This window comes from Leptopilina heterotoma, unplaced genomic scaffold, assembly GCF_015476425.1.
Source record: "Leptopilina heterotoma isolate Lh14 unplaced genomic scaffold, ASM1547642v1 Lhet_21, whole genome shotgun sequence".
NCBI classification, from domain to species: domain Eukaryota; kingdom Metazoa; phylum Arthropoda; class Insecta; order Hymenoptera; family Figitidae; genus Leptopilina; species Leptopilina heterotoma.
Window position 1 is genome coordinate 384190 of NW_025110925.1, and position 12378 is coordinate 396567.

Here is a 12378-nt window from a genome sequence, read left to right on the forward strand (position 1 = left end):
CTGTTTTCCTAGTTATTCCTAAATAATATTTTTTTAAAAATTGAAAGCGTAACTTTAATAAAATTCAATTATTTTTTGAAAGAAAATAAAAAACATTTTTAAAAGAAAATTATTCAAAAAATTATTTAAAATAAATTCAATTTAAAATCTGCAAAGTTCGATTATTGTAAAGAAATAAAAAAAAATTTTTAATTAAATTGAATATTTTCTTTTTTTTAAAAAAAGCTTTTGCGTCGGACAACAAAATTCAGAATTTTCTTATGAATTCTAGAAATTGAATATTTTTCCAGTATTTTTGATAAAAAGCCTTGACTTTTCCCTGATTTCCCCGACAACCTTTTGAATAATTAAAATGCCTTAAAACACTGAAATCATAAATTTTCTCCGCTTTTTTTCTTATTTTTAAGAAAAACATATAAAAATTTTCATTTGTTAAGAAATTTTACTAAATTCAAAGTATATTTTACTAATTTTCAATAAAATTAATCGCGGATATTATAAAATTTACTCTGGAAATAATGATTTTTAATAGTAAACTTTACTATTTTCAATGTTAATTTTTTTTATATAAAAAGTATTCAAATTTTCCTCGAACATTACAATTAGCTATTAAAAATTATTTTCGAGTAAATTTGAGATACTATTTGTAAATTCTAATTTTTCTAAGATTAGAAAATACTCAAAGTAAAAGTCTTTTTTAAATAAAAAAAGTAATTCGGGAAATAACAATTTTTAATATTAAATTTTACTACTTTTGAAGGAAATTTTTCCAAGACCCAAGTGAATTTTACTAATTTTTTTCTGAAATTTACTTCCTATTTTTTTTGGAAAATAAAATCCCCTTTGTTACTTAATATTACATGAAAAAATCACTGTGATCTCTATAATGAAATATAATTAATAATTATTTGAAAATAAAGATTTTTATTTTTTCTCACAAAATAACTAGTGTTTTTTTTAATTAAAAAAAAATACTTTTTAATAAAAAAAATTTTTAATTTCCGGTCGAGAAATGACTCTGTAATTTCCCAGTTCAGAAAAATTTCCTATTTTTCAGGTTTCTGAATTTTTATTAATTATTTTCTGTAATAAATAATTAATCAAAATTTTCTTAATTATTTTCTGTAGTAAGTAATTTATAAAAATTGTCTTTGGTTTTAGGTAATTCAAAATGAATCCATAAAGTAAGCAATACTTTCCTAAACATAATTTTTTGTCGAAGACCAATGGTGAGAAATGAGCCACATTTGGATGATAACGACATACCTATTCGCCAATGTTAGTTTATAGTTACAATAGGGGGACCGTTATAAAACGACACGACGAGTAAAGATTTGCCTAGTTTCAGGCAAGAACTCTTGAAATTCAGAACAAAATTTTCTCACTTTAGAAATCACTCCAATTGATTTGGAATGATTCCGAAAAGATCTTTCTCTTGACCTCTCTTTTTCCTCATTTGCAATTCCTCAAAAATTTATTTTATCCTCAAAAGTAAAAATAATCCCGGAAAAATGTTGTTTACCTATTTGTTATTTTCTAGCAAAAGAAGCGATGCAAATTCTATTTTTTATTTTTAAATCTTTTTTCATTATGTGGTGAAAATAGAATCACTTAGAAAGTATCGCACCGATTCAAAAATTACCGAGTAAACTTTCCCCCTAACAAAAAAGAAAAAAATAATTACTAATCTTGCGCTTTCGAATTCCCCTTTTTTTATTAATCGTAGACAATCGTAGAAAAAAGAGGATTAAAAATGTTATTTTGCCATTTACGAAAATTGACTCTAAACGATCAAACAAACACAAGATGGAATGTTTTTAAACAAGAAGAAAGAAATTAATTTCGGTCAAAAAATTCTTGAGACTTAAAAAATAGAGTCGATTTTATAAAAAGAGAAACAAAAGGAAATATTTTTTTTTCTACTACGTACAAACGACAGAGACGAAGAATTAATGATTAATGATTAATGATTAATGATTAATGATGAGAATGATGTTTATGATGACAATGATGATGACACTAATATGATTTGTAAATGGAGATGAAAAGGTTGTTCTCATAGCGAATAAGGCGGACTCGTGAAATTTTCATTTACCAAATTTGTTGTTCCTTACGTTATAACATGGCAGTATCGGCTTGATATCTTTTTTTTGAATTATTTTTTTCAACGTGTCGTTCTATCGCATTCGCAGTGTTTCTGCGTCCAAATAAAAGAAACTCCACGTTTCACGCAGAGGGATCAACATAAATATTTAATAATATATATAAGACTTGGGTTTTTCAGTTGCCTTTCTCTGTAGATTCGGAGAGTTTAGAAAAATAGTATGACTTCTAGCGGAAGGAAGGTAGGGAGAAGAAGCAAAAAATCGACCGAGTCTGTAATAAATAATAGGACACTCCGCGATCCAATAATAATAATAATAATAATAATAATAAATATACCGGACGAGACAGAATCACGGAATGGATATAGCTTTTGTTTTCCTTTAAATAATATATGGCAAACTCATTGTCAGTCAGTCAAGACCCGTGTGCGTTACTTCCGGGGCGCGAAAAAACACAACTTCCTTTCGCCCCAAATCTACAGCAATTTCAACGCAATATAGTTTTTTTTTTTAATCTCAAATTCTCCCCTTAATAAACATTACTTTGCCACTTAGACGCAATTGCATTACGATTTCACATCGAGGTAGAAAGAGGGACGAATTCGATTTAATTTTGTCACTCTCGATTCGTGACAAGAAAAATGGAGAAATAATAATTAATCGATTCACCGCCCTATATTTACAAGACGAATCGAGTCTGCAATGTGTAAAAGAAAAAGAAGCAATAAACAACGCTTCTGATAATTTTCACAAAATCAAACTTTTCTTTCCAGTACAAATTTTTCTTTCATTAAAGAATTTTTCGTCGGAACGTTCCAAGGAATCGACGATAGTTGGAAAAAACTCGACGACAAAAATTTGAGAAAAGAGAGTCATGGATTTAAAAAAAAATCGAATTTCGTCCCTTCCTCCACAAGGAGCAAGATGGCCAATCGACCACGATAGTTGTTCGGATACTATACACAGACGTGTGGACACTACATTAGAAATTTGTTCATCTTTTTTTTTTGTCAATAAAAATGTCGACAATGCCCGATTGGGACGAGTGTCAAACTTGGAATTCCAAAAGAATCTGAAGCAATCTGACCGTGTCCAGCGGTCGTCGAATTTAAAAGTCCGACTTCCAGTTTCAAGGACACTGAGGAAGAGATAAAAAAAACGGAGCAATTAGGCGGACGAATTAAAAGATTCGTCGCCGAAACTCGATGAAAAGGGGAAAATTGGAAAGATGTGTTTGAGAGAAAATTGTTGACACTCGTCCTATCCTGCAGGCTTAGTTGATGGCTCACTGAATGTTTGCTCTCTCTCTTTCTCTCTCTCTCACTTTTGCTGATCGATAAGTGTTTCTCTCTGCGATCCACGTTTGCAATCATCGATAAATTTTTGGTCGATCAGTGACGGTCTTGAGGTGATTTCGTGGGACGCAAGGATTTGCCGGTGGCCTGAGCTAAAGTACCTCAAGCGTAGAATTCACGATTGTGGTGTGGTGCCCCAGGTTTTGGATATGACTGCGTCGCCGGTGATCTCCTCGGTTCGTCGAGAGCGTACGAACCCTCGTCCTTCTTGCGCATCCTGTAGACGATGAACATCACCACCAAAATTGCGCACAGCAGTCCAACAACCGCTCCACCGATTACAGCTGAAATTTTATTAAACATTGCTATTATTTTTTTACCAAATTTGAGTTATTAGTAGCGGAGATTGGGGAATTGTGGGCCACCTCAATTATTTAATAATATTTACAAGTTTTATCACCCAAATTTTTTTTATTTTCTTTAGTTCGTCCAAAGTAAATTTTTCATCAGCATTTCATTACAACGTTATTCATTAAATAATTTTATGATTTTTTTTCAAAATTTTTTAAAATTAATTTTCTTGTAATTTTGAAAAAACATGTTCTTACCGGCAAGTACTCCTGGCTGCGTGAAGAAGGAACTGGCCCGGTCCACTGTCTTGGGGTTCATATGAACACCGATGTCATGAGAGTCTTCCATGTCTTCGTCAATGTCAGATGGCGAGTCGAAATTGTCAACTGCGTTGTCCGTTTTAGGCACAGTATCTGGGATATTCTGTAACGGGAAATTCAAATTAATAGCTCACAGGTAATAATGATAATAAAAGTTTTTCAAAAATATCTAAATTGTTTTTAGACATTTTAAAATAAGTCTCCATACTTTAACCCCTTCGCAGTCCATTGAAAGAAACAAAAAAATTCTATTTAGATATTATATATTTTACAGACAATTTTTTAATCTTGACATCAAATTTAAATTTACCCAAAACCCCCCGTGGAAACATTTTAGAGAAATCCGTAAATTAAAAAAATTTGGTCGAAGGCTAAACAGTGTCCCTAAAAAGTATTTTAGGAGAAATAGGGGACTGAAAATTAAAGAATAGGGGACACTTTTAGGGGACCATAAAAATTGGTTAAATAAAGATAAAAATATAATTTATTTATATAGGATTGCCACAAAAATTTAACTTTATTTTTCCCTGATTTCCAAACACAACTTTGACTTTTTCCCTGACCCTAAAGAATATTCTGATTCACTCCAAAAATTATTAGATACTCAACAAAATGTTCTATTCAATTTATTTACAAATTTCTTCAAAAGTAAAATTATTCGAAAACATCAATAGTTTTATTTAAAATAAATATTTCATCACTTTTTTTTCATTGGAATTAAGATGTTCAAAAATTTCAAATTCAAACCTTTTCAAATTGAACAACTCATAAAAATATTATTAATTATTAATAAAGATGACCGACTGACAAAATCATTATTTTATTATTACAAAAATAATGTTACTGTAATTTCTTCAAAATTATTTGTATCATTTCAATTCAATTATTTAAATTCAAAAATAAATAATATCGAATGTTTCTTAAAATTTAATTTTTACGAAGAATTTGTATTAACAACTTTTTAAAATATTTAATTTCATTTAAGGAATTTAATTCAAATTTTAATGAAATTTATTATATTAAAAAATTTTATAACAATTTTTGAAAATAATTGAAAACTTTTTGAAGAATTTTATTCAATTTTTTAAAAATAATTGAATTCCTGAGAAGAATTTAAATAATAATTTATGAATACAATTGAATTCGGGAGAAGAATTTTATTAAAATTTTTGAAAATAATTTACTTCTTGAGAAGAATTTTTCATATCTATTTATAAAAATAATTTAATTCTTGACGAGAATTTTTAAAAAATATTGAAATTTAATTTCTGCAAAGTATTTTATAACTTTTGAAAAGAATTTAATTCTTGTGATGAATATTGTTATTTATGAAAATAATTGAATTTTGCAATGAATTTTTTAAAATTTCTGAAAATAATTAAATTTTGTCAAAAAATGTTATTAATTTTTTAAATAATTGAATTTTGCAATGAATTTTATTAAAATTTCTAAAAATAATTGAATTTTGTTGAAGAATTTTATTAATTTTGAAAATAATTGAATTTTGCACTGAATTTTATTAAAATTTCTAAAAATAATTGAATTTTTTGTAAATAATTAAATTATTTCAGAAAATTAAAAAAAAACATTTTTTTTAAATAATTGATTTTATCGAGGAATTAAAATCAAATTTTTAAAAATAATTACATTTTTTGAGCAATTCCTGTCGAATTTCATTAAAAATAATTGAAATCCTGCGATGTATTTTATTATTTATGAAAATAATTGAATTTTAGTTGTTAAGAATTTTATTAAAATATTCCAAAATAATTGAATTTCTGAGAAGAATTTTATTATTTATAAAAATAATTTAATTATTGAGAAAAATATTATTAATATGTTTTAAAAGAATTGAATTTTTGTAAAAATTTTTGTTATTTTTCAATACAATTGAATTGTTGCGAACAATTTTATTAGAATTTTCTAAATTAATTATTCTTGTGATGAATATTGTTATTTATGAAGATAATTGAATTTTGCAAAGAATTTTATTAAAATTCCTTAAAATAATTGATTTTATGGGAAGAATTTTGTTGTTTATCAAGATAATTGAATTTTGTAATGAAGTCTATTAAAATTTTTGAAAATAATTGATTTTCTGCGACGAATTAAATGTTATTTATGAAAATATTTCAATTATTGCAAGGAATTTTATTGTTTTATTAAATAATTGACTGTTTCTTAAAATTGAATTCTTTCCTTAAGTTTTAATAAAATTTTTAATAATAATTGCATTTTTCAAGGAATTTATTTAAAATTGTATTAAAAATATTTGAAATTCTGCGATGAAAATAATTGAATTCGTAAATGAAATTTTATTATTTATAAAAATAATTGAATCTTTTCGTAGAATTGTATCAAAAAGTTTTTTCTATAATTAAATCTGTTGATAAATTTAATGAAAATAGTAAAAATATTGAAAATTATTGAATTGCAAAAAACTTTTGAAAATAATTGAACTTTTGCAAAAATTTTTATAAATTTTTGAAAATAATTGAATTTTTGGCGAAAAATTTTGCTATTTGTAAATATAATTGAATTCGTGAAATTTTTTAAAAATAATTGAAATTCTTCGAAGAATTTTATTACTTTTGAAAATAATTGAATTCTTGGGATGAATATTGTAATTTATGAAAATAATTGAATTTTGTAAAGAATTTTATTAAAATTCCTAAAAATTAGTAAATTTCTGTGAAGAATTTTGTTATTTATCAAGATAATTGCATTAAAACTTTTGTAATAATTAAATAATATTAAAAAAACAACCAACTTTTAAATATAATTGAGACTTGACTTCACCAAAATACTAATCTTACAAATTTTATAAATTTCATGAAAAATTTCAAGATTTGAAACTTTCAAAACAAAAGTTTCTAAATGAAATTTTGAACGACACTTTGCTAAATTTGGTGTAAATGCATCATTAAAAGATAAAAGAAAAAATAGGGGAAATTTTCAAAATAGGGTACGTTAGGGGCCAAAACTAAAAAAAGGGGACTTTTAGGGAAATAGGGGACAGACTGTGAAGCTTGTGGTCGCCATATTGGATCCGCCATTTTGAATGTTGAAAATCTGTCATCATATTCGTAACAAATTTCAAGCAAAACTGGTGAATTTAAAAAATTTTTTAAATTCGTCATTTTGAATTTTTTTAAATTTGACGGACAAAAACGCATTTCTATTGCGATACCCACCTGTTTTGTCTTAGGTGATATGTTTTCATCAATGTGTGGTACACTAGGTTCCGGTACTTTCTTAGGTGTCGTCTCTAGTGTATTATGTTGATTAAAATCTGAAAATGAAAATAAATTAATAAAGTTACATGAATTTCAAAAAAATGTTTATACGTTTTCGTTAACATTTTTCCCCAAATAAATATCGCCGCAACAAATTATAAAAGCATAAATTTTGAGAAATTCACAGAAAAATCTCAAATATTTCCGAAATGGAAAACATTTGATTAATTACTCACAAATGAAAAATATTTATTATAAAAGACCGTGTTGGGGCTGGTGGGAAGAATATTATTTTTAGAATGCACCTAGAAATATGTGAACGTGGAGATATTATTGCGGAAAGCGGAGGTGGAGGAACGGTAGAGGGGAAGGGGGGGAAGGGCAATGCATTCGGAATTCTATGCGTTTTCCAATATATTCCGCGTTTAGCTGTATGTGCGGTCATGAAAGCCGAAATGAATTTCCAATGACCATGATTCAGAATGACGTACGACTGGTTGCCATGCATCCATACTGAGAGTTGATGTTTTTTTTTCAATTTTCGGAAATGCCATAAATACGTCTAACCATTGGTTTCCTCGTCTCCAACTCGTCCGTCCCATCGGTTACCAGAAGTTGTCATTCTGTCATCTCTGTCCCGTATCGCGCTCGTATTTTTACAGGCAAAATGTTTTTCATATGAGCTTTTTTTTACGCTTCGACGTTTCTCTCGCTTAAAAAGAAGTCAGTGGATACGATTTTTCATTCCGCGCGCTCATATGATTTCAACACAATGGTTACGGTTAACGGTCAGTGCTTGCAAAGAATAACAGTGAAATTTATACTAGATATCTACCCCTTGTAAAATGGTTTAACTTCTCAGGCGTGTAAAGATCAAATGATTTTTTCCCGATTTTTTTTTTTTTTTTTGACGGAAATTAAAAAAGTATCACTTTTCCAGAATTACATCAAGTTCGAAGTTATTCTTTCACTTGAGTAAGAATTAATTTCTTAAAAATTAAGACACGTGAAAATTATTATTATTATTCTGTCTATACTTTACTGATATTAGAATCTTTAAAAAGAATAATTTAGCTTGTGCTAAAATACCAAGATTTTTGTTAATGCGGATAAAATGATGAATCAGAATTAGAAACATTTACCGTGACCGCCGTCGTCACCATCTTCGTCATCGGGCCCAAGCCCACTGCCTGACGCCTCGAGATCGTCGCGTACTTCACCACCCCCTCGACCGGAACCTTCCAAGGCTTCCTGGTCGTCTAGGTAGAGATCATCTATGTAAGGCGAGTTCCCCGCCGATTTGTCACTTGTAGTCTGTTCCTTCTGGAAAATAAAGAAATTCACAATTAAAATCATTGATTTCAAATTATTCTTCTCTAAAACTGCCAAACAAAATCACTATTTTGCCTATTACTGTTTTTAAACAGTAATAACAGTAATTTTTTTTTTTTTTTAATTAATTTTTTTTTTATTACTGTTATTATTTTTATTTATTTTATTTATCACTATTTTCATTAGTTACTTGATGACTCCAGCAGTGAATTTCTGGATCGGCGCATTTCGAGTAATGCACGAACTATTTTGAGCGAAAGTAAACAAGACGTGTAGCACGAGGCGAGCTCTCGGAGAAGTATTATAAATACCGTTGGAATTCAAATAGTGGAAAATATGTAAAAAAAATTAATATTAATCGACGGAAAGTACCCAATAATTAATAAAATTAAATGAACGTTGACAATAAATTCAACGTTTACTCCGAGTCAAGATAATAAAAAGAAAAAGAAAAAACGATTCCTGCCTACCTCAAGTACTATCCTCTTCAGTGGATAGTCAATTTTGAAAAAATTGTCCGCCATATTGCATCCGCCATTTTGAATTTTGAATATCTGACTTTAGATTCGTAATCAGCGGATTACGAAGTCAAAATTCAAAATGGCGGATCCAATATGGCGGACAATTTTAATTTTAATTTTAGTAACAAGTTTCAATAATTTAAATAAATAATTCAATTATTTTTAAAAAAAAGAAAAAAAGAAAATTCAACTATGTTCAAAATTTTAAAAGAATTCTCGTCAAAATTCCAATTATCTTTATAAATAACAAAATTCTTCTCCAAAGTTCAATTATTTTCATAAATGTCAAAAAAAATTCTTCTCCTAATTTTAATTATTCTCAAAAATAAAATGCATTTTTCTAATTTCCATGATTTTCAATATGGTTACAGGATATTATGATTTTTTCGACTATTTTCAAATAATGCGACTTTTATCGACTTATATTAAAAAAATTGCGACTTTTTCGACTTTTCTTCCAAATTTTGCGACAAAATATCATATTTTTAGTATAAAATGCTGCAACATTTTTCGATTTTTACGCGCAGTATAAAAAATAGCTGTAGATTAATCTTTCAAAAATTATATTTGAAAATTTTTTCTAATTAAATTTTTGAAATATACAATAAAAAAGATTTTGAACAATTGAAATTTAGTAACATTAACTGTTGTAGAATTTTTATTAAAAATTTCGGAAACAATTGAATTTTTAAAAATTTTAATGAATAATCTTCAAGTGTAAATTCGATAAAAAATGAAAATATTAAAATAGTTTTGAAAAAAATAATTCTCTGACAAAGTAATTCAAAATTTTTTAAAATTTACTATTTGAGAATTGTTTAGAATTTTTGAGAAATTATTTATAATTAAAATTCATTAAAAATTTGATTATTTTTTTTAATATTTTTTAAAAACTCAATTATTTATTTGCTTAATACATTTTTTTGCAAAATTTAATTATTTTAGGGAATTTTACTAAAATTTTTTGCAAAATTTAATTTTTTTAGGGAATTTTAATAAAACTTTTTGCAAAATTCAACTATTTTCAGATATTTCAATAAATTTTTTGTCTAAATTCAATTTTTAGGAATTTTATTAAAATTCGTTGCAAAATTCAATTATTTTCATGAATTTTTAAAAAATTTATTGCAAAATTCAATTATTTTCAGGAATTTTAATAAAAAATTTTGTCTAAATTCAATTTTCATGATTTTTTTTTAAATTTATTGAAAAATTCAATTATTTTCATGAATTTTAATAAAACTCTTTGCAAAATTCAATTTTTTTTCTGGAATTTTATTAAAATTCTAATTCATCTATAATTTTAATAAAACTCTTTGCAAAATTCAACTATTTTCAGATATTTCAATAAAATTTTTGTCTAAATTCAATTATCAGGAATTTTATTAAAATTCGTTGCAAAATTCAATTATTTTCATGAATTTTTAAAAAATTTTTGTCTAAATCCAATTTTTAGGAACTTTTAAAAAATTTATTGCAAAATTCAATTATTTTCAGGAATTTTAATAAAAAATTTTGTCTAAATTCAATTTTCAGGATTTTTTTTTAATTTATTGAAAAATTCAATTATTTTCATGAATTTTAAAAAAATTTTTGTCTAAATCCAATTTTCAGGAATTTTTAAAAAATTTATTGCAAAATTCAATTATTTTCAGGAATTTTAATAAAAAATTTTGTCTAAATTCAATTTTCAGGATTTTTTTTTAATTTATTGAAGAATTCAATTATTTTCATGAATTTTAATAAAACTAATAAAAAAAAACTAAAAAAAAAAATTAATAGGTAAAGCTAATAAAACTTATAAATTTATTGAAAAATTCAATTATTTTCATGAATGTTAATAAAACTCTTTGCAAAATTCAATTTTTTTTCTGGAATTTTATTAAAATTCTAATTCATCTATAATTTTAATAAAACTCTTTGCAAAATTCATTTATTTTCAGAAATTTTATTAAATCTTTTGCCAAATTTAATTATTTCAAGGGATTGAATTAAAATTTATTGCAAATTTTAATTATTTTTCAAAGATTTTACTAAATTTAAATTATTTTTTAAAAAAATTTTACCAAATCTCAAGTTAAAAAAAAAGAAAATTTAATTGTTATGTAATTGTAAAACTATTGCGTCTTTTAAAAATTATTTAGAAATATTTTTAAAAAGTTAATTTTACGAATTTAATTATTAAAATTTTTTTAATATATATTCTACCTTAATATCTTTAAAAAGAAAAATGAACGGTTTCAATTATTATAAGAATTGAATTTTTGTATTTAAATAATTGAATTCTTGAAGAACTTTCGGAAAAGTATTAAAAAATAATATAGCGGGTTATTGATTTAGAGATGAGGTTTAGTTGAAAATTATAGAAAATAATTGAGTTTAGAAATGGTTATAATTGTAATTTTTAGAAATTATATTAAATTTTATATAAATTTTACTCATTTTCCGTTAACTTTCATATTTTCCTGTGAAAATAATTTTGTCAGGAAATAGTATATTGTGCAACAAGTACAGAAAGAAGCTGTTTTCCGACGAGTGCAAAGTTTGCTGTCCCGAGCGAAGCGAGGGCAGCAATTTGCACGAAGTTGGAAAATCTTCTTTCGTACGTGTTGCACACAGTACTTTGTGCAACACCTTTTGGTTTTGATAAAAAAAGCTGTTTGGAAACGCTAGTTGACGCCAACATACGTACTATTTAGCAGGGTTTGGAACGTATGTTACCGCACTTAATATTCGTGGTTTTTTACGCGTATATTACTGTAAAAAACAAGTATTCTACAAATAGAAAACAAATACCTATGTATATCACAAAAAAAAACCCAAAAGTTTAAGAACTTTGCCGCACTAGTGCAGCAAAGTAAGCACTTTGCCGCACTAGTGCAGCAAAATAACCACTTTGCCGCACTAGTGCAGCAAAGTAAGCTCTTTGCCGCACTAGTGCAGCAAAGTACTGTTTTGCGCATACTTTACAGGCATGCAAAGTATTACTTTCCTTACAGGTGTTGCACAAAATAATTTTAATGTTATTAAATTTTGTCAGGCTAAATGTCAGGGAAATTGATAAACTGAAACTTGTGACCACCTTGTCTAGGGTAATAATGAGTACTTTATTAACCTGTGAGTTAATTTAATTTAATTCATTTTTATTGTCATTAATAAAAAAGTTTAATGAGTTAAAAGACCATAAGTAAGGAACCTTATTCGGTTGGTTAGTTGTG

The 12378-nt window shown here is 26.2% G+C and overlaps 1 protein-coding gene across 1 annotated transcript in view; it reads right to left on the reverse strand.

Annotated features, from left to right (window-relative positions):
• Positions 1 to 1162: 1162 nt before the first annotated feature.
• Positions 1163 to 12378, reverse strand: part of LOC122501453 (syndecan-like) — a 161644-nt gene continuing 150428 nt past the window's right edge. Inside the window, exons 2-5 of the mRNA XM_043610922.1 lie at positions 8450 to 8630; positions 7266 to 7363; positions 4009 to 4174; positions 1163 to 3744 (exon numbers count right to left, since the gene is read on the reverse strand). Of these exons, the coding sequence (XP_043466857.1) occupies positions 3563 to 3744; positions 4009 to 4174; positions 7266 to 7363; positions 8450 to 8630 (627 nt within the window). The 3' untranslated portion in view covers positions 1163 to 3562. The remainder of the gene's footprint in view (positions 3745 to 4008; positions 4175 to 7265; positions 7364 to 8449; positions 8631 to 12378) is intronic.